Below are 21,061 nucleotides of genomic sequence, written 5' to 3'. Positions count from 1 at the left end.
ATGTATAAAAGCAAGGTTCCAGGTTGTTTCTCCAGTCTTTTCTCCATCAAACCCAATAGGAACAGTTCTGGGGTGTTTTGTTTTGTTTTGAATGCTCACTTTAAGAATCTTCTGAACAGCAATCCATATCTGGTCCCAAAATTTTTTAGCCTTTTCACAAGTCCACCAAAGATGATAAAAGATTCCTTCACCCTGCGAACATTTCCAACAAACATTTGTTATACCAGTATACATTTCTGATAACTTATCAGGAGTTGAATCCACCAATGCCAAATTATCCATTAGATCAAAAAAGGACTCTGGTAATTTTCCTTGATTGATTTAAATTTGCTTTTCAGATATTCTGTCAATCAGCAGTGGATCAGCTCCATTCCAATTTCCTATCAAACATCAACTTTGGTATCAGAAAGCTGACAATTCATTCAAAAGCTGCATAAAAATTTTGCTCTTGTCATCATTCAGAGCATATATTCCCACGATAATTTTAAGTGCATATACTTCAACTGCTACATATCTACCATGATAATCTCTTAACAACAAACATGGTTTCAAGTGTTTTTTTACATATAATACGAGTCCATTTATTTTCTTCAAATTAGCTGAAACAAATTCTTGTCCCAAATTCTTATTTATCAAAGATTTTATATCTTTCTTCTTTACATGTGTTTCTTGTAAGCAAATCACATCATATTTCAATTTATTCAGAGAATGAAAAACTTTTTTTCTTTTCTGTGGAGCATTTACCCCATTTATATTCCATGTAAGACACTTCAAAGCCATCGTTATGCAGATGATTCACCACAGTCTTTAGGAAGGAATGACAGCCATCTCTTCCCCATATGTAGCAACCTCCATTTGTTTAATTCCAGATGTATCCTGTTCCAAGTTAGTTCCAAATCTACCTAAGTCGTCCTTAGCCTTAGGAATCAAAGTTAATTTGAATCAGGAAGCCTTCTCCATCCAGCTGCTTTGGACAACTTTAGAACATCTCCAAGCTTCCATTTTTAAGAGAGGTTCTCAAGAAAGTTGCATCCTCATTTAGAGGGAGCAGATGGAGCAAAGGAGGAGACAGGAAATGGAATTCAGCATTTTTCTTGCTTAAGAGAGTAAAAATAATCCTGTCTTGATTCTGTATCCCATAAAAGTGGTCAAGTGGGACACTCTGATTGGCTTTCAAGCTGCTGTCCTTGTGCCCCACAAGAACATTGCAGAGCTCCAACAGGCTCTGTGGTGTCCAATTCCTGACCTGGCTTGCCTGAAAGGGCTGATGCTCTGCAACTGCAGACAGCCTTAGAGGAAGGCGATTATTTGGCTTTTTGGCAATCAGTTTCCGGCCGGGATACAGGATGGGAATTGCATTGGTTGCACTTCTGGCTGATTTATGGAGAGACTAGGATTGGGGGAGTGCAGTCTTCCTAGGTCTCTCAGTCGCCTTCAGTACCCCTGACCGTGGCCTTCGTCTGCAACGTGTCTGAGGGGTCAACTTTGCAGGGGGTCTTCTCCTTCCTGAGGTCCTGATGGTGGAAGTCTTCCCTCTCCTTCAAGCAACCCCCTGCGTGTTAATTCCTGGCTCAGAGGCGAACCTCATCAGCTTGCTTTCTAACAATTTGGCGAGGCAGGTTCAACGGACCGAGCCTGGAGAACTTCACCCGGGTGGCACTGGATCATCTGTCCGGAGGGTGCTGCCCCAGACTCTGCCCGCTTTGACATTGGTAGTAAAAGGAGTTTTGGTTTTGAGACCAACAGTTGCTTGAACCTGAGACTTCATAGCTGGTAAGTCCCCTTTTTTGCCTCTTGTGCCCAGCGGATGTGTGAGTGTGAGATTATCTCTTTATGTTTCACTCCAGACTGGTGAGCAGGGCTGTGGGTCTAAAAATTCAGTTCCAGCCACCCCCAGACTTCCGCCAGTCCTTCCTGGCAAAGACTGGGAGGTCCTAGAAAGCAAGGGGGTGTGTGACAAGACTCATGTGCCTCAACAGGTAGCGCAAGGTCGTGCACTTGAGTCTATCTGGCAAATAGCGGCATGCTTGTCTTGTCCCTCTCTCAGTCCAGAACCAGGGAGTGAGGAGGAGGGCCAGGAGTTCACTGGGAAGCCTCCGGGTGTAAAGGATACGCCTAACACCTTGGGGGACACGCGTGTCATCGGTTAGGGAAGATGACGAATGAGCAGCCCATTATTACCCGTACAGGTGGGGACGAGGAAGAGTTGTGCCCCAGGTTTGTGTCTGGGATGGGCTCGGGTGACCGACACAGCTGGTAGACCAATTTGGCCTGCAATGGGGACCTTCGACTGCGCCATATTAAAATCTTTGCGATCGAAACTAAAACCTTCCCATCTGCCCTGTTGGTTCTGCTGGGCAGGACTTTCTAATCCTGAGAGTAACTTTTAATGCCTCCACTAATTGGGTAAGTTCTTGTGTGTGTCTCCTGCTCATTTCTACTCCCAACGTTGTGTGTGTGTGTGTGTGTGTGTGTTATCCTTTCCCTCAGCTCTCTGTGAGTAGGGAAATGGGATTTCTTTTCAAGGGATGTCCTTAGACTTTGGGACCTTCCACCCCTAACCCTGGATTTTCCTAAGTCTCAGCCCGTATAGCTGTCAGAATTATTTCTTCCCAGTTCATTTCTGAGTGGGATCAAAGAGACAACAGGCAGTTGAACGAAATTCAGCTCTTTATTCTTCACCCAGAAGCCAGAGCGGTGACGGCAGGCTGATAGGTGGGCGGCCGTGCCTGACCCCCCCCCCCTTGGCACAATGGAGGCTTTTTGTTCGGCCCCTGCTTCAGAATCCCACCCCTTCCTCAGCCCCCCGTGTCCCACCTCAGCACCATTCCGTACTAGGACCTTCCTTCCTTCCTTCCTTCCTTCCTTCCTTCCTTCCTTCCTTCCTTCCTTCCTTCCTTCCTTCCTTCCTTCCTTCCTTCCTTCCTTCCTTCCTTCCTTCCCCGGCTCCTCGACCCTTCACTAAGCACCTTTTCCCGAGGAAAACTGTCCTTGGAATGGAGACCTTACTTTGTCTCTATGGGGACAGATTCGGATGTCTCAAAGTTAGTGAAAAAGGCCTCCAAGCTTCAAAAATTGAACAAGGAAACAGGATTCAGAAATCCTTAATGAAAGCCTAAATGCGTCAATACTTAATATAAGTGTATATATATGTGTGTGTGTGTGTGTATGTGTAAATACTAAATATGAAATATATGTGTAGGTAATATATAAAATCTTCTGGCATAGCTAATACTCTAGCTGAAAACATAAGGCTGCTCTTTTCCTTAATTCTGCCCTTCTGATTTATGTCTTCCTCTCTGTCCCTGGTTGCTCCACAAACTCCTATTGAACCAAGGGGGGGGGGGAGGGGGGAGGAGAACACACCACCAAGTAAAGCAATGGGCAATAAAATCTGAATGATGACTGGAATTCTGTACTTGGTGGTGTGCATTCCTGACATGCCATATGTTTAATCTTTCTAAATTTCTGTGTACAGTATTTCTCTTTTGGAACTGACCTTTTCTCCTTTTCACTTCTCTTCTTGAGGCATGTGTGCTGGTGTACAGTTTGTAAAGCCAATTCACAACGTTACCGGATGAAGCAAAGCCATACATACCTGAGCCATTGGGGTTGTGTGGGGGTAGGAAAGCTAACCGTGTTCCCCCCTCCAACAGATCTGGGATTCTGGGGCCTTTTAACAGAGCTCTGGGTCAGAGGAGAGGAAATCTCCTCTCTGTGTAAAGGCCCAAGCGAGCTCCAGTGGTCAGGAAGTGGCAACCTTCAGTAGAGGAAGACAGAAGTCTGTGTGGACTGCTGTGAACTGCTGGGAGTGGGTCTCAGTGAAGGCGGGAGGGCTGGCGAGGCTGCAGAAGATGGAGCGTGAAGGGGCGAGGTGGTCTTTTGAAGGGCATCAGAAGATGCACCACGGATGGAAGCAAAGAAAACATATTGTATGTTGTAAGAGGGTTTGTGACGGGTTGGTGTGTTGGGAATGGGGAAGATGAAGGTGGACATCTGTTTACTGGCAACTCTGTCTGAGGGGCCGATCTCAAGGTGGGGAGGCAGTTGATCTAAATGCAGAGTTGCAAAAAGCAGCTATAAGCTCTTTGAACGGCCCACCGGAAACGCTACCACGAATTGGCCCAGGAAGAAGTGAAGGAGTGCATGTTCCTCTGTTTCCCTTTTTTTTCTTCCTGGTGCAGGAGAACATCTGGCCAGAAGTGAGGGTAGGAGTAAAAGTCTGAAGGCTCAAATACTATTCTAATGGCAAACATCTTTGCAACACGTTCCAGTATTTTGTAGTTTATACATGCTATTACAAAATAACTCCAGCTCCGTGGCATATGTTTTATTTGAGAAACATCAGGGGGAAACCCCAGCCCAATGTTTTTCAGGAGAATGTTATGAAAAGTCTCCTGCCCTTCTTAGGGCTTTGGAGCATTATTTCCCTGAAGACAGAAGCCCCGAAGCAATCTTTTCTTTGCAGTTTATCACAGGAGAAGCTGTGGGAGGGTGGGTGGGTGAGGCTTGCTTCCCCCTCTAATGGGCAATTTAATGTTTCTTTTTTGGGATAAAGATCCGCCTTTCAAATGTTTTATTTTGCAAATTTATTTTCTTCCAGCTGCCACTGTTAGGAAAAAGTGGTCACTTCTCTCAAGAAGACCTCCCCAACCTCAGAGAAGCAAAGCTCAGAGAAGGGGGAGGGAGCTACATTTTTGCCCTATTTCTGAATTGCTGGGCTGCCCCCAGGACTGCTTTGCATTTCCACTTTGATCAGCAATCTCCTTCCCTGCTTTGCACCAAGAATCCAGCCTTGGCCCTCAAGGGGGTCTTCCTGTGTTTTCCCTTTAAACTAAAGGGGTGATGAGGAGAGGTTTACTAGGTTTCATGTTTCTCCCTCAATATGGATATTATGAACAAAAGGGAAACAATGTTTAGGACAATATTTGGTAGAGCCTCCATGGACTGGTAAGGGCTGCTTGCATTCTAGAGGATACATTTCTACAATTATGTTAACCTCTCAAGAGTTGTCTTCCCTGTGGCAGTAAGAGTCAGCCTAGCAACTTCATCTTACACTGCATGATCAAGGATCCCAGGAAGATGATCCACTGGATCTGGGACTCGGCCACTCCCTGCACTGTGAGGCAAACCCAGTCTTTTGGAGATCTCTTGAGATATTGGCACTGGGTTTTCACAGGGAAGGCCTCCCAAAGCAGCCAGTCCACTTCCTCTCTGGCCACAAATGGTTGAAGGGGAGGAGACCACTTTTGGGCCAAGCCATCCTGAAGCTCCATCAATGCTTTGTTGACCCCCACCTAGTCTTGCCCAATATCAAAACCTCCCCCAGGAGAGAAGGTCCTCACGCTCCATGTGTGGACCTCAGACCCTGATGCTTCCTGCTGGTGGTTGCAATGAGGAAGGTGCAGAAGCACATGGAGAGTGCCCAGCGACATCAATGTCAATAAAAAGCAACAGACTTGGCACTACTGGGCATAGATGTGGGGGGGGGGGGATATGCGATAGACCCTGGGCACCAAGGAATGCTTCTCCAGCTAGCCCCAGAGAGACCTGAAGGGAGCCGCACAGTAGGAGAGAGAGCGGCGCAACTGATCCTGCACAAAATCCCCTCCCCTCCTGTGACAAAGAGAACCCCCTGCCTAGAGGAAAGGAAAGGGGGAAAGACAGTTTGAGGTGACAGAAGCAAAAGTGTGGGTGAAGGGAGGCACCGGGCGTTTGAAAGCCGGCAAAGTATTCTGCCCTGCAGGAAAAAAATGCTTCACATCTCCAAATAGAAGAAGATTCCCCTACAAGAGTGGCGAAGGATGGTCCTTTTCTTCAGTGGACCTCAATAGGAACTCACGAGGAGGATTGCGGTCAGCTCAGGAGTAGTCTTCCAAGCTCTTGAGTTGGGGCGTGGATCTGTTTCAAGCAAAGGTGGCTGTGCTGGCTGAAAACGCCTGCCTCTTACCCTGACTGCTGCATTCACTGACATTTCAAATGCCAGACTGCCATCGCTGAACAGCAGTACAATTGTTTGGTCTCCACGTCTGTGCCTCATGACTGGCAAAGGACATTCCCTATCGACACAGAGCTACTGAATGATCCTAAGATTGGTGACTATTTTGACTTTGTGAGAGAGCGGATACGAACTCAGCACTCTCTAATAATCAACCACAACTCTAAATAGGCTTTTATTGTTGATAGGCCATGTGTCTACTGTAGATACAACAGGCAGGTAAAGCCCCTCAAGTGAAACTCAGGGCATCCTGCGGAGGGCTGGGCGCGCTGATTGCAACAGAGAGCTTGCAGGGGTGGACTGACCTATAGAAGCGAATATGTGCGGTTCAGGGTTGAACTGTGGAGAACTTGGGGTCCTCTGAGCTTGATTGTTTTCTTGCAAATGTTTCAATACCTGGCTAGGTAACCTCTTCAGTGCTAGCAAGAAACGTTTGCAAGAAAACAACCAAGCTCAGAGAGCCCCAAGGACTCCCCAGGGGTGGACTGCCCTGTATTCACCCGCCTGAGCCATTTTCCTTCTCCCTCCTGGAGACATTTGCTCTTTTAATTTGGTTGATAATTCCAAATTGAGAGAGGGAAGCATAGAGGATTTCAAAACTTTGGTTGACAACATTGGCTACAGTCAGGGCTTCTCTGATTTCTCACGGCTTACCTCCTGGTTACCATACTTTGCCTGGCTGAAGACAACATTTCTGGGGATGATGGGCTTGGTGGTAATAGGAATATTTGTTTGCTGTTTTGCTCAGGGTTTGCCCTCCTGTTTTGGACATTGTAGGGAATGCTCTTGTGTTCTCAAAGCAAGATCAACACCTTCCCCCAAGGCAGGGATCCCTAATCTTGATGCAGAATGGCCAAAAATACGAATCTGAGTCACAAGATGATGTATAGCTACAAGATTCCCTAACTGATTGTGCATAAAATATTCTGTTTTTGCACAAAAAGAAAAAGGAGGGATTGTGAGAAGGAAATCCAATTCTTCATACACACACCCAGGTGAGTAGGAAGTCAAAGCTTCCCATTTGTCTCACCCTACCATTCTTTATCTGAACAGCAATCAAATTATAGTAAGAACAAGTTCACTTAAAAAGATTAAGAAGTAACAGAAAGAATCAAGAGTCCTTCACTCCAGCCCAAAATTATATAAGTAAAGACCTGGCAGGAAGGGCCAACATTCCTTGAAGCCTTAATCAGATCATATGAAGATTTCTTCTCAGAAGGGATCTAGATGCCAGTTAGACTATGCCAGGTAAGGGAACCACAGGAAACCCCAGTGCAGGAGGGCGCCTGGCCTCAAAACGCTCCCTTCTAAAGATCCTACTAATTTCACCTCTCTTGGAATCCGGGAATCACCTCCTCCAAGAATTCCTCGAGGGCCGGCATTCCTTCGCACCTTTCCAGGAACAAGAGGGTCTGCCCTATAAAGGAACTCCTGGGGAAACCGGAGCGTGGCTGCCCCACAGCTGATCCTCTTGTGTATCTGGCCCTGGAAAATCAGCTGTTATCTCTCCTTCAAGGAACCGCCTGCGGGTTTATTCCCAACTGGGAGACGAACCTTGTAAGCTTTCATTCTAACACTGGGATAAACATAAACTTGATAAAAAAATAAATTTCTCTTATTGGTGTGCATAGTATTGGCCACCTATAATAAGCGTACATTCGAAAATCCAGTTCATAATTGAAACGGCCTTTTTATTTTCAGTAGTAAATTAATTTCTCTTGGGCTGCCAATTGTGAGGGTCAGACTCAAAGAAACCTTCTTTTCCCAGTTCAGTGTACATAAATAGAAAATGTATAGATTTAAACAACTAAATCTAGAATTTACATGGATTCTCACTGAAACAGATCTGTGTATGGGAAATTAGGTCATTCCTCCTCCTGAAGCTCTTTCCACACTTCGTGCATTTATATGGCTTCTCCCCTGTGTGGATCCTTTTATGAGAAATAAAATGACTGCTACTAATAAAGCTATTTGCACACTCCATGCATTTTATTGGTTTCTCCCCGTATAGATCCTTTTATGTCTCATAAGGGATCCATTTCCACAGAAGCCCTTTGCACACTCCATGCACTTATATGGCTTCTCTCGTGTGGATCCTTTTGTGGGAAATAAGATTACTGAGTTGGCTGAAGTTCTTTCCACACTCTGTGGATTCATGTGGTTTCTCCCCTATGTGGATCCTTTAATGTGAAGTAACTTGCGGGCTTGTTCTGAACATCTTTCCAGATTCCAAAATTTATATGGCTTCTCCCCCGTGTGGATCCTGTTATGGGAAGTAAGTTCACTCCTAGTACGAAAGCTCTTTCCACACTCCATGCATTTATATGGCTTCTCCCCTGTGTGGATCCTATTATGGGAAGTAAGATCACTGCTAGTAGTAAAGTTCTTTCCACACTCCATGCATTCATGTGGTTTCTCCTCTCTCTGGATCCTTTCATGTGAAGTAACTTGCGGGCTTGTTCTGAACATCTTTCCGGATTCCAAAATTTATATGGCTTCTCCCCCGTGTGGATCCTTTTATGAAATGTAAGGGACCCATTTTCACAGGAAAGAATGAAAATCCAGTTGTGTTTTTTTCCATTGTCTCTGCTTATACCGTATTTATAAGCATATAACACACACCTTAATTTTAAGAAGGAAGCTTGAGTAAAAAACCTTAAATTTAAAATAAATGACTTGGAAGCAAAATAAAGGGAGCTCTGAACTTTTTGTTATTAGTATTTATACCACTTATAAGGTAAATACAAAATATGAAAGAAAAAGCACCTCTTTGAACAAAAAAACTGAGATGTTGTAAGTTTTTACAAAAATTTTAATCGTCCGGCATACGCTGGGCAACCCCGGTTCTCGCTCGCATCCGAAGCTCATGCCTCTTCATAAATCTTTGGAACCACGATGCTGTCCCTCTGAAATCATGCATTTGTAACTCTTGGCTGATTTTCACAGCTTGGATAATTATCATCTTTGTCGATAAAGCCATGCCAGCTTTTCTTTGATTAAGTACAAATTCTTTTAGCTGTTCTTCCAATTTTGGCCATCTAGCAATACTGCCGCGGAAATTGCATTTCGTTTTTGATAACGTCTTGAGTTTTTCTTCATTTCTTCGCCAGTCTCGTATGGTGCACTCTGTTGGTGGCTCTCCAAAGTGCCTTGCTGCAGCCCTGTTCCCATGTTGCTTGGCATATTCCACAACCTTTAACTTGAAACCAGCTGTATAGGCTAAACGCCTTTGTTTAACTGAGGGCACTCCGCACGTCTGAGGGCGATGAGACAGACTAAAAAAACCATTGGCAACGTCGGGATGCGTCGCACTCTGGAGCGGTTTTCTTTTTACCTAGGTTTAAATAAAGAAAAGTAAGGTACTATCCGGGATATGGGAATTTACTCTGTACGTTGTACGACCTGTACATTGTAGGCCAGCTGTGTGTAGTGTGTGTGTACCATTAGTGTTTGTTAGCTGTGTGTAGTGTGTGGCAATGGTAATCTGTTGATTCCCATATTGGTACTTCTTCCCTCCCTTCCTGCTTACCTGTCTGCAGCAGGCAGGCAGGTAAGATCTCTGGTGGGCCAGTAGGGGTTCAAAAGCCCCGGGGGGCCGAGTGGATTGGGGGGGTACACTAATTTATTATTGGGGTATGCACCCTCTCTTTGCAGTCTTTAGTAACATCACCCGCGTGGTACAGCATGTAGTAATCAGTCTCCAAGTGCCAGACTGCGCAGGTGATGTTACTAAAGAGTTTAAGCGCCATGAATCGGAGGAGGAGGTGGGAAGCGTGCGGTTGCAGCCCCGGTTGCAGCCCTGGCTCAAATGAAGGCTCCCCTCTCCCAGCCCTGCCGCTTGAGGTGAGAAGTCACAGGGCTTATACAGGGGCTTACACATTGGCACGTAACACACATATCAGCTATAACACGCAGCTAGGATTCCAGCCCCAAATTTTAGGGGAAAAAGTGCATGCTTTAATACAGTACGATCTTCTCCTTTGGTTTGGGTTGGATAGCGTTCATTTACAACGAGTTTGTCTTTTAATAGTCTTACACTTTTTCCAATATACTTTTCCTTTATTTTTCCTTGTTGGGCAAGAAAGCCTTGCGTCTCGGCATCCATGGAAGATGAACTTTCCTGATTCCAATTCTTTGACTGGCTTCTCTCATGACTTTCTAGTTGCATCTCTAGTTCCTTGTCCCTTCCGCCTCCACGCCTGATCATTTGGAATTTTTCACTGGGATCTTTATTCTCACAACAATGACCACCTGCAAAGGAAAAGAGAAATGAAAATGATAGCAAGGTTGGTGGAAAAGATCAGATTGTAGGATTTGCATTTTTCCATGCTTACAATGGCATGGTATAGAAATGATAATTTCCATGTTCATGAGCCATATAAGCTTTGAAAGCATCTACAGCATCTGGTTTGCTTATAATTATCCTTCTATAGTCAAACCTTACTGGAGTCAGTGTTGAGTTCAGAAAGAATCAGGGGAAACATCCAAGGAGGAATTAGGAGAAAACCTAACATTTATTTGGAGCGGGGGGGGGGTCAATAACAAGAAAGACCAGTGAGAACTAAATCAATTTTTAAATTCGTACTTTTCTTCCTACCCAAACAGCTTTCCATTTGCTCTTCATTTTTCTCTGGCCAAAATCACATGGTTGCAGAAAAAAAATTCTAGAGCTCTTCTATTAACCCTAAACAGCATGTTTGCAATGGAAAAACAGCACCATTTTGCCCTTAACCCCAAGGCTCAGGATAGAAATCAAAAGGAAGAGAAGTCATTAACCCAACAGCCTGAAGAAATGAGAATCCTTCAGAGGACAGATAGGGAAGCATCTGCGCCCAAAAGGATGAAATCAATGTGATGGAGCTGAGCATCTCCTCAAGCCAAGGAGTGAGTTTCTCACTGATACCTTTAAAAAGAAATGGAAAAATCCACCAGATGAGAAATGGCAGGGGATGCATCTAAGCAGAGGCCCATTGACTTCCTTCCTTCCTTCCTTCAAGCAGGAGAAGGCCAGATCTTCTCCTTCCACCCCTCCAAAGAGATGAGCTGATGGCACCTAACTAGAAAATGTCTTTCCAAACTCTCTCATGGGAGAGAAGCAAACCCTTACCCAGAGAGGCCACGTTCCTATAATTTTCCAGCATGACTTCCCAATGCAGCGCTTTTTGGCGAGGATGCAGTTGAGACCACTCCTCCTCGGAGAAATACACAGCTACCTCCTCGAAGGACACAAGACCCTCCTGAAGAAGGGAAAAAAGAAAAGAACAGAGCAGAACAGAACAGAACAGAACAGGCCAGGAGGATTTGCAAGATCTGTCTTATTCTTCACAAATTCCCAAAGCAAAGATATGCACCAAGTTAAATGGCAACGCTTGGTGGGATTCCAAGGTTTAGGTGAGAAAATGGAAAGAGCCGAAAGCTTTTGACTGAAGAAATATTTCAGGGGGGTTTGATCAACTTGATTGCTTCTGCAGGACTTTGAGTGCCATTCAGTGAAAACAACCCCAATTTCCTTCTGGATTGATCCATCAATCAATCAATCCATGCAGCCAACTTCAAAAAACTCTCAGCATCTTGAGAGAACCAACTGGCAGATGGGCTTCAGAAATTCCATCTATCAGTGTCTCCAATCCTTCCTGTGTTTGAAGAATGAAATGGGGTAAGGGGGGGGGGGATTCTTTCAAGCATTTCAGCAAAGGGCTTATGGTGTGCCCAGAAGGACCAATCGTGCCCACCTCAACAACTTCATGAAAGTGGTGGGGGAGCACAGCCAGGGATTTGGGTGGGGGGCCATCAATATCCAGAGGCAGACAAGCCAGGTTCTTCTCTTCCTCAGATTGCAAGAAAGCTGCTAGTAGTCTGAGCTGTTGGCTGAATGGAGATAAGAAAGCGGAGGCAATTTTCTGGGAAGGACATTTCTCAGCCTTTGCCAAGCTGGATTCTTTGGCCTCCAAATCCAGGCAGAAAACAGAGGATTAGAAATTACTTTGCAAGGCAAAAGGGCCAGAACGATTTCTACTTAAAAGCTTTTCTATCTGGCCACTTTCATTGGATGTTAATAGCCTGGCTCATGTCTTAATCTGATGTGCTTGTATTTCTTATCACTGGTTGGAAAAAAGGCTTTTTAAAAATGGCACTGTGCCAATCTGAGTATTTGGTTATTTTTGAGCAGGCTTGCACCATTCCAAGTCAAAGAATTAAAAAAAGAATGGGTCTCTGTTTTGCGGTTGCTATGGCTGTAATAATATTATTCCTATAGCTTGAGGAACCTTTTTAAAAAATCGGTTATTGTAAACAAATAGTAGGAAGAGTAACTGGCAGAAGGAGAGTTAAGTACTGGTCTTTAAAAAAAAAAAAAGATTTCCTAATAAGAATCTCAATGGAGAAATTACACACCATGGTATCCCAACTTCAGAGGAGGCTAAGCTGACTGACAGCAGCTTCAATCTTCCATTCCCAGTCCCAAGTTGCCAAAGGACAAGAAAATACACAAGCCCAAAAAACAGGGAAAAATGGAAGGAGAGAGTCCTATATACACCAGCTTGACTGCCTGAAGGAAACGGAGAATACAAATTCAATAGACAAATTCCCTCCTCTTACTTCAGCTGGAGGTTCAGCCACTGTTTCAGCTCCACCAGAAAGAGCAGACAACTTCATTCGAGTCTTCCCTGTGAGGGAGAGAGAATTTTAAAGTGCAGAATTAACAAAATAGGAAGAGGCATTCTAGAGAAGAGAAGACATAGAGAAGATGAGACAGCTGGGATGTCTCTGGGGAATGGGAGGGCCTTCAATTACCTCCTGAGGTGTCCTCACTTGGATCTTCCTGAGAGATCCTCCTGAAAGACAGCTTTTGAGGGGGACTGGATGGATTCCTCCTTCCCTCAGGATCTCTGATGTCCACAGCGAAGGACTTGAAATAGTAGGCAGGAGAAAAGAAGAAGAATTAACAGACATCACATAACATGAAGTGGATTCTAGTTCTCTGAACATAACTTCAAAGCCCCCAGGGTCCACTAGCGAGGCTGGAAAGTAAGAAAGGAATGGCTGTCCCAAATCTATCTTCTAGAATGGATAATGGAACAATGTCCCACAAATATTAGTGATATATCTCCAGATATTACAAATGCCAGAAAACTCTCATCGGGAGCAGTTAAGAATTCAAATGCATTGTTTATTCCGTTCAGAACCCTTCTGGGCTCCCAAAATGCAGGTCTCCCACCTGCAACTCGACCTGCTCGTTCTGCTCCTCTGCCTTGCTCAGGAGGAAGCCTTCTGCCAGGGCCAATGCCTGGGAGCTGGTCTCTGCTCCGCACTCCCGCACCCAGTTAGCCATCTGCAGGGGCAGAAGGGCCAGGAACTGCTCCAGAACAACCAGGTCCAGCATCTGCGCCTTTGTGTGCTTTTCTGGTCTCAACCATTGATGACAAAAGTAGTGGAGATGGCTGCAAAGTCCTCGGGGACCCTCATCCTCCTGGTATTGGACGCTCCTGAAGTTCTGGGGCTGAACTTCTGAACGGATGGCTTCTTCCTCCAGGATCTTTGGCCCAGTTCTTGCCCAGATCTCCCCACAGCTGCTAGGCTGAACAGCAGAAGGGCCTTCTCCAGTTCCCTCACTTGCTAAGGGTTGTTTCTCCATGCTTTCTCTGTGCTCTAACGCAACTCCAAAGGGGTCCGAGGAATCTTGTGGCCTTTTCATTCATAGGACTGTTCCTCTAGCTGCAGGAATGACCACAGCAGGCCATTCAGCCCTCTTTGCCCAAGAGAGAATTTTGTCTGTACGCAAGGACCTACAAAAGGCTTTGGGTTTGTGTGTCTGAATTGGAAAAGAAAAGAAATTCCAAGAATTAGAATGTGATGGATTTCACCATTGAACTACACTCATCCCCATGGAAGGCACCATTTTTCTGAGCTGGTATAGGACTGGGGTGGCATTGAGCAGATAGGAACTGAGGGCCGGGCAGCTGATTGGTGTACCTGAATCTTACCTCTTTAGGGTTGCATACTACTAAGCTGCAAGAGGATGATACAAGTGAAAGGTTTGGCTGTTCTGGGTACTTGGCAGGGAGGGTGCTCTGGGGAGGGGAAGATAAGGTTTTGAGATGTTCAAAAACCACAATTGTGAGACCACCGGCTGACCTAGTTGTCACCTAAAAGATAATTAGTATAGTGAAACACCCCCCCCAGGTGGAGATTTTAGAAAACATAGAACATCCTAAGCTCATTATGGGATGGTAGTATGTAACATGGAACCAAGTACTCTTGCCCGACAATGTGACAAAATGCAAGCGATTCAATTTTTCCTATAGCTACTTCCTCATCCGTGAAATGCAGAACATTTAACAGAAAGCTTCGCTCAAGGCTCCTCTCCTTGGAGAGACGGGACCTCTTTGCCGAAGCGCTTCAACAGAGTTACCAGGAGACTTCCCCTGACTGGCTGCTGTTGCCTGCCGGTAAACGAATCTGCCAGCCTTTGTGGCCAACAGTCTTGTGTTTATTTGCTTGTGTGTGTGTAGTGTATGTGTGTGTGGTGCAAAATAGGGGATTGGCTTCCATCAAGTACTTGGAATGCCCAATAAATGCATTTTGGAGCATTTTCCTTTTCTTTTTCTCAGAAGGATGGGCTGGCTTTTTAAAAACCCGTATCTACATTTCCCTACAAGCAGGATTCACACAACATGCCAAACCCCAAACAGGTTAATAAACCACCAAAGTCCAGTTCAGATAAAATGCAATGCCAGTGAAATGAGCCTGGCTTGGGATGTTCCATTTCCCTTTCTTCAGGGTTTGCTTTTAAGAGCCACGTCACACCACAACATGCAGGCGGGTTCAGACAACATGCCCTAAGCCCAAACACATCCCCCAACTGCAGGGGCCGCGTTCACACAAAGCACAGGGCTTGAGGGAATGAAGCTTAAGAGGATGTCCTGGTTCACTCACCTCCAAGATGTGTTGAACTGCAGGGGATCCAACCCTATTTCAGCCTCATCAGTGCCTGGTGAGAATGGAGGCACAATCTCGGGCACCTCCTTCCTTGCAAAGCTTTTCTTCTTTCCTGCTGGAGATTTGCAATGCAAACTCTCCCCCTCCCCCGTGGAGCACATGGTGTTGCCCTCTCTTTGCAGAGGGAGCCCCCTGGAGGATGCTTTGTGTAATGCAGCACCTCATGCAAAGAGGGGAGAAAGGGGATTATTTCCATGGGGTCAGGAGGAAGGGGACTATGGTGTCCCCCCCATCAGGAAGCCTTCTCCATCCAGCTGCTTTCGACAACTTTAGAACATCTCCAAGCTTCCATTTTTAAGAAAGGTTCTGGAGAAAGTTGCGTCCTCATTCCGAGGGAGCAGATGGAGCAAAGGAGCAGACAGGAAATGGTATTCAGCATTTTTCTTACTTAAGAGAGTAAAAATAATCCTGTCTTGATTCTGTATCCCGTAAAAGAGGTCAGTGGGAAACTCTGACAGGCTTTCAAGATTCTGTTCTTGAGCCCCACAACAACATCGCAGAGCTCCCAGAGGCTTTGTGGTGTCCAGTTCCTGACCTTGCTTGCCTGAAAGGGCTGACGCTCAGTTTCCGGCTGGGATACAGGATGGGAATTGCATTGGTTGCACTTATGGATGACTTACGGAGAGACCAGGATTGGGGGAGTGCAGTCCTCCTAAGTGTCTCAGTGGCCTTCAGTACCCCTGACTGTGGCCTTCGTCTGCAACGTGTCTGAGGGAATGCCCTGCTTTGCTGTGGTTCTCCTCCTTCCTGAAGTCCTGATGGTGGAAGTCTTCCCTCTCCTTCAAGCAACCGCCTCCGTGTTTATTGTTGGTTGGAGGCGAACCTCATCAGCTTTCTTCTAACAATATGGTGAGCCAGCCTGGAGCCCGAGACTAACTGTCTTGATGGAACAAGCCCGGGCAACTTCACCCGGCCAGCACCGTACCATTTGTCTGGAGGGTGCTGTCCCGGACTCTGCCCGCTTTGACATTCGTAGTAAAAGGAGTTTTGGTTTTGAGCCAAACAGCTGCTTGAACCTGAGACTTCATAGTTGGTAATTGCCCTTTTTTGCGTCTTGTGCCCAGTGAATGTGTGTGTGTGAGATTCTCTCTTTATATTTCAATCCATGCTGGTGACCAGGGCTGTGGGTCTAACAATTCAGTTCCAGCCGCCCCCAGACTTCCACAAGTCCTTCTTGGACAAGGACTGGGAGGTCCTAGAAAGCAAGGGGGGCTGACAAGACTCCACATGCCTCAAGAGGTCATGCAAGGTCGTGCGCTTGGGTCTATCTGGGCAAATACCGGCCTGCTTGTCTTGTTCCTCTCTTAGTCCAGAACCAGGGAGTGAGGAGGAGGGCCAGGAGTTCAGTGGGACGTCTCCGGGTGTAAAGGATACGCCTAAGACCTTGGGGGACATGCGTGTCATCGGTTAGGGAAGATGGGGAATGAGCAGCCCAAGGTCTCCCGACCTCCCCCCTGGAAAGATGCCCCTCGCCGAGGACGGGGGTTATCACCTGTACAGGCGGGGACGAGAAAGAGTTGTGCACCAGGTTTGTGCCTGGGCTGGGCGCGGGTGACCGACACAGCTGGTAGACCAATTTGGCCTGCAATGGGGACCTTTGACGGTGCCATATTAAAATCTCTGCAATCGAAACTAAGAGCTTCCCATCTGCCCTGTTGGTTCTGCTGGGCAGGACTTCCTAATCCCAAAAAGTGTAACTTTTAATTCCTCCACTAATTAGGTAAGTTCTTGTGTGTGCCTCCTGCTCATTTCTACTCCCAACTTTGTGTGTGTGTGTGTTCCCCTTTCCCTCACCTCTCTGTAAGTAGGGAAATGGGATTTCTTTTCAAGGGATGTCCTTAGACCTTGGGACCTTCCACCCCTAACCCTGGATTTCCCCATAGTTTCAGCCCGTATAGCGGTTAGAATTATTTCTTCGTTTCTGAGCTGGGATCAAAGAGACAACAGGCAGTTGCACGAAATTCAGCTCTTTATTCTTCACCCAAAAGCCCAAGCGGCGACGGCAGGCTGATAGGTCGGCAGCCGCGTCTGACCCCCCCCCCCGGCACAATGGAGGCTTTTTGTTCGGCCGCTGCTTCAGAATCCCACCCCTTCCTCAGCCCCCCGTGTCCCACCTCACCACCATTCCATACTAGGACCTTCCTTCCTTCCTTCCTTCCTTCCTTCCTTCCTTCCTTCCTTCCTTCCTTCCTTCCTTCCTTCCTTCCTTCCTTCCTTCCTTCCTTCTTTCCAGGCCCGTCGACCGTTAACTAAGCACTTTTATTTATTAACCCCTTATTCTGCCCCTCGTGTTTGGATGTCTTTTGGCTTCGACACCAAGCTCAGGCCCGTTTTGTGGCGTAACGTTTTCCCCAGGAAAACTGTCCTTGGATTGGAGACCTTACCTGGTGTCTCTGGGGAGATCTTCGGATCTCTCAAGGCCTCCGAGCTTACAAAATTAAGGGAGGAAACAGGACTCAGAAATCCTTAATGAAAGCCTAAATGCATCAATACTAAGTATAAGTGTATATATATGTGTGTGTGTGTGTGTAAATACTAAATATGAAATATATGTGTAGGTAATATATAAAATCTTCTGACATAGCTAATACTCTAGCTGAAAACGTAAGGCTGCTCTTTTCCTTAACTCTGCCCTTCTGATTTATCTCTTCCTCTCTGCCCCTGGTTGCTCCACAAACTCCTATTGAACCAAGGGGGGGGGGGAGGGGGGAGGAGAACACGCCACCAAGTAAAGCAATGGGCAATAAAATCTGAATGATGACTGGAATTCTATACTTGGTGGTGTGCATTCCTGACATGCCATATGTTTAATCTTTTTTTAAGTACTTTCATACAGACTCCTCTTCTACTTTGATTTCTGTGTATTTGTCTTGTGGAACTGACCTTTTCTTCTTTTCATGTCTCTTCTTGAGGCATGTGTGCTGGTGTATGTAAAGCCAATTCACAACATGAAGCAAAGCCATAAATATATGAGCCATTGGGGTGATGTGGGGGTAGGAAAACTAACCGTGTTCCCGCCCTCCAACAGATCTGGGATTCTGGGCCTTTTCATAGAGCTCTGGGTCAGAGGAGAGGAAATCTCCTCTCCGTGGAAAGGCCCAGGACAGCTCCCGTGGTCAGGAAGTGGCAACCTTGAGTAGAGGAAGACTGAAATCTGTGTGGACTGCTTTGAACTGCTGGAAGGGGGTCTCCGTGAAGGCAGAAGGGCTGGGCGAGGTTGCAGAAGAGGGAGCACGAAGGGGCGAGGTGGTCTTTTGAAAGGCAGCAGACAATGAACACAGATGAAAGCAAAGGAAAGCACATTGTATGTCGTAAGAGGGTTTGTGAGGGGTTAGTGTGTTGGGAATGGGGAAGATAAAGATGGGCGTCTGTTTACTTTTGGAATTCGGTCTGAGGGGCTGATCTCAAGGTGGGAAGGCAGTTGATCTAAATGCAGAGTTGCAAAAAGCAGCTATAAGCTATTTGAACAGCCCACCAGAAAAGCTACCAGGAATTGGCCCAGGAAGAAGTGAAGGAGTGCATGTTCTTCTGTTTCCCTTTCTTTGGAGAATGAGTTCCCGGAAGACAGAAGCCCTGAAGCAATCTTTTCTTTCCGGTCTATCAGGCTTGAAGCTGGGGGGAGGGGGGGGGAGCTTGCTTCTCCTCTAAGGTAAAAAAGGTGATTGCAGGAAATGGACAATGTCAGTCTTTCTTTTTAGAATAAAGATCTGCATTTCAAATGTTTTCTCTTGCAAATTTATTTTCTTCCAGCAGCTACAGCTAGGAAAAAGTGGTCACTTCTCTCAAGAAGACCTCCCCAACCTCAGAGGAGCAATAGCTCAGAGAAGGGGGAGGGAGCTACATTTTTGCCCTATTTCTGAATTGCTGGGCTGCCCCCAGGACTGCTTTGCATTTCCACTTTGATCCTTCCCTGCTTTGCACCAAGAATCCAGCCTTGGCCCTCAAGGGGGTCTTCATGTGTTTTCCCTTTAAACTAAAGGGGTGATGAGGAAATGTTTACTAGGTTTCATCTTTGTCCCTCAATATGGATATTACGGACAAAAGGGAAACAATGTTTAGAACAATATTTGGTAGAGCCTCCATGAACTGGTATGGTCTGTGTGAAAACAAAAACAAAAATATTTTTTAACAACCTTTGGCTCTGGAGGCCATCCAGATACTCTATCAATTCTTGTGTCAATGTCTGGAGGTTGAGTCACAGCAACTGGACTTCTTTAGTTTTTGTTGAGAGAAAAAGAAAAGAAGTCCAGTTGCTGTGACTCAACCTCCAGACAATTCCACCTGGATGCCTGAGAATCCTATGTCAATGTAGATTCCTTCTCTCCAGCTTCTCAAGATCTCATTCTAGGAAATTATTAGGAATGAGAAGGTATTAAAGTCTTTAGCAGTTGAAGTATATAATGATCTTTTCATCGAAGTAGAAATGTGATGAGCAGGCCATGTTCTGCCTCAGGGCTGCTGGCATTCACCCACACCCATTCCCAGCAGGAGGGCCTGTAATCTGGGGGTGCATTTCTAGAGTTATGCTGACCTCCCATGATTTGTCTTTCCTGTGGCAGTAAGAGTCAGCCTAGCAGCTTCATCTTACACTGCATGATCTGGGAGTTCATACTAACAAGGCTCAAGGATCCCTACAAAGGTGATCAACTGGATCTGGGACTCGGCCACTCTCTGCCCTGTGAGGCAAAGCCAATCTTTGGAGATCTCTTGGGATATTGGCACTGGGTTTTCACAGGGAAGGCCTTCCAAAGCAGCCAGTCCACCTCCTCTCTGGACACAAATCATTGAAGGGGAGGAGACCACTATTGTCCAGGGGTAGCATGATCTGGAGCATGTTGTTCTGGCCAGATCACACCCTGACCCAGTTGCAAGTGAGCACTCTGCAAGTACAGAGCACCCTGTTCATTCTGGGTTTAGGTCTGGCTTTGGACTAAGTAGCTTTGATGTCTCTCACTGTCCCTTTTAGTCCTCCTTGTAGCTTTTTCATCCATCAACCATGGTACCTTAGTGGACCTCCCACAGTGGCTGGGGACAGGAGGGATTGTCTCACAGGGGTGGCTTCTCCTCCTCCTCCTCCTCCTCTTCTTTGATAGGGGATAAGAGGTCACCCCAGTGGAGCCCAATTTTCACATTGCTCGTGGGTTGGTCCTGGCTCACCTGCTTTTTAAGATCTACAGAATCCATGGGAAAGCTTTCCAAGTGAGTACCCTTTTGCGGTGCCTGGAGGCTGTGGGGGTCTGGATGGGGAACAACAGGCTTCAGCTGAACCCTGGTAAGGCGGAGTGGCTGTGGGTTGGGGGCTCCTCTGTATCCAGAAGTTTACCATCTTTGGTTCTGGGTGGGGTGGCACTACCCCAGACAGACCCGGTTCATAATCTGGGGGTCCTCCTGGAGTCTCGACTCCTGCTCGAAGAAGTTGGCAGGTGGCAGTCATTGCCAGGAGGGCCTTTGCTCAACTATGTGTTGTGCGCCAGTTATGCCCTTTCCTGGATCGGGAGTCTCTCCAGTCAGTCACTCATGCCCTAGACATCTCTTGTATAGACTATTGCAATGCACTTTACGTGGGGTTACCCTTGAAAAGTATCCAGAAGCTACAGCTGGTTCAAAATACAGCCATGTGGGCAATTTTGGGTACCCCGAAGATGATACCTTTCCTGCTCGAGCTGCATTGGGTCGCAGTTTGCTTCCAGTTCAAATTCAAGGTGTTGGTTATCACCTTTAATGCCCTACATGGCATGGGACCAGGTTGCCTGAGGGACCGTCTCACCCCACTTGTATCGACCTGTCCCACCCGGTCAAGCAGAGAGGATATGCTGCAGACCCCATCGATGAAGGAAAGTTGACTGGTGGGGCCCAGAAAGAGAAACTTCTCTGCTGTGGCTTCCACCCTATGGAATACCCTTCCCCTTCAGGTGAGGCAGGCCTCTACTCTCTTGCACTTCTGGAAATCAGTCAAGACCTGCTCTGCCAACTGGCATGGGGCGAGAAAAGGGGCAACCAACCCTGGGGATGGCTAGTACCTTGAAGTTGCTCCCGTATGTTAATATCTTTTTCATCACCAGGATC

General features: G+C 46.4%; 1 protein-coding gene across 1 annotated transcript in view; it reads right to left on the bottom strand.

Annotated features, from left to right (window-relative positions):
• The window catches only part of LOC148214025 (zinc finger protein 287-like), a 41,689-nt gene extending 28,058 nt beyond the window's left edge, over nucleotides 1-13,631 (bottom strand). The window contains 4 exon segments of the mRNA XM_088128866.1: nucleotides 11,103-11,223; nucleotides 12,532-12,545; nucleotides 12,809-12,905; nucleotides 13,215-13,631. Of these exon segments, the coding sequence (XP_087984992.1) occupies nucleotides 11,103-11,223; nucleotides 12,532-12,545; nucleotides 12,809-12,905; nucleotides 13,215-13,631 (649 nt within the window).
• Between the last annotated feature and the right edge of the window lie 7,430 nt (nucleotides 13,632-21,061).

The sequence above is a fragment of the Python bivittatus genome, unplaced genomic scaffold, assembly GCF_059951505.1.
Source record: "Python bivittatus isolate LINGU-HERP-01145 unplaced genomic scaffold, Pbiv_v1 ctg000820_np1212, whole genome shotgun sequence".
Classification (NCBI taxonomy): domain Eukaryota; kingdom Metazoa; phylum Chordata; class Lepidosauria; order Squamata; family Pythonidae; genus Python; species Python bivittatus.
The sequence above is the reverse complement of the archived record's forward strand: the minus strand, read 5'-3'. Positions and strand labels throughout refer to the sequence as shown.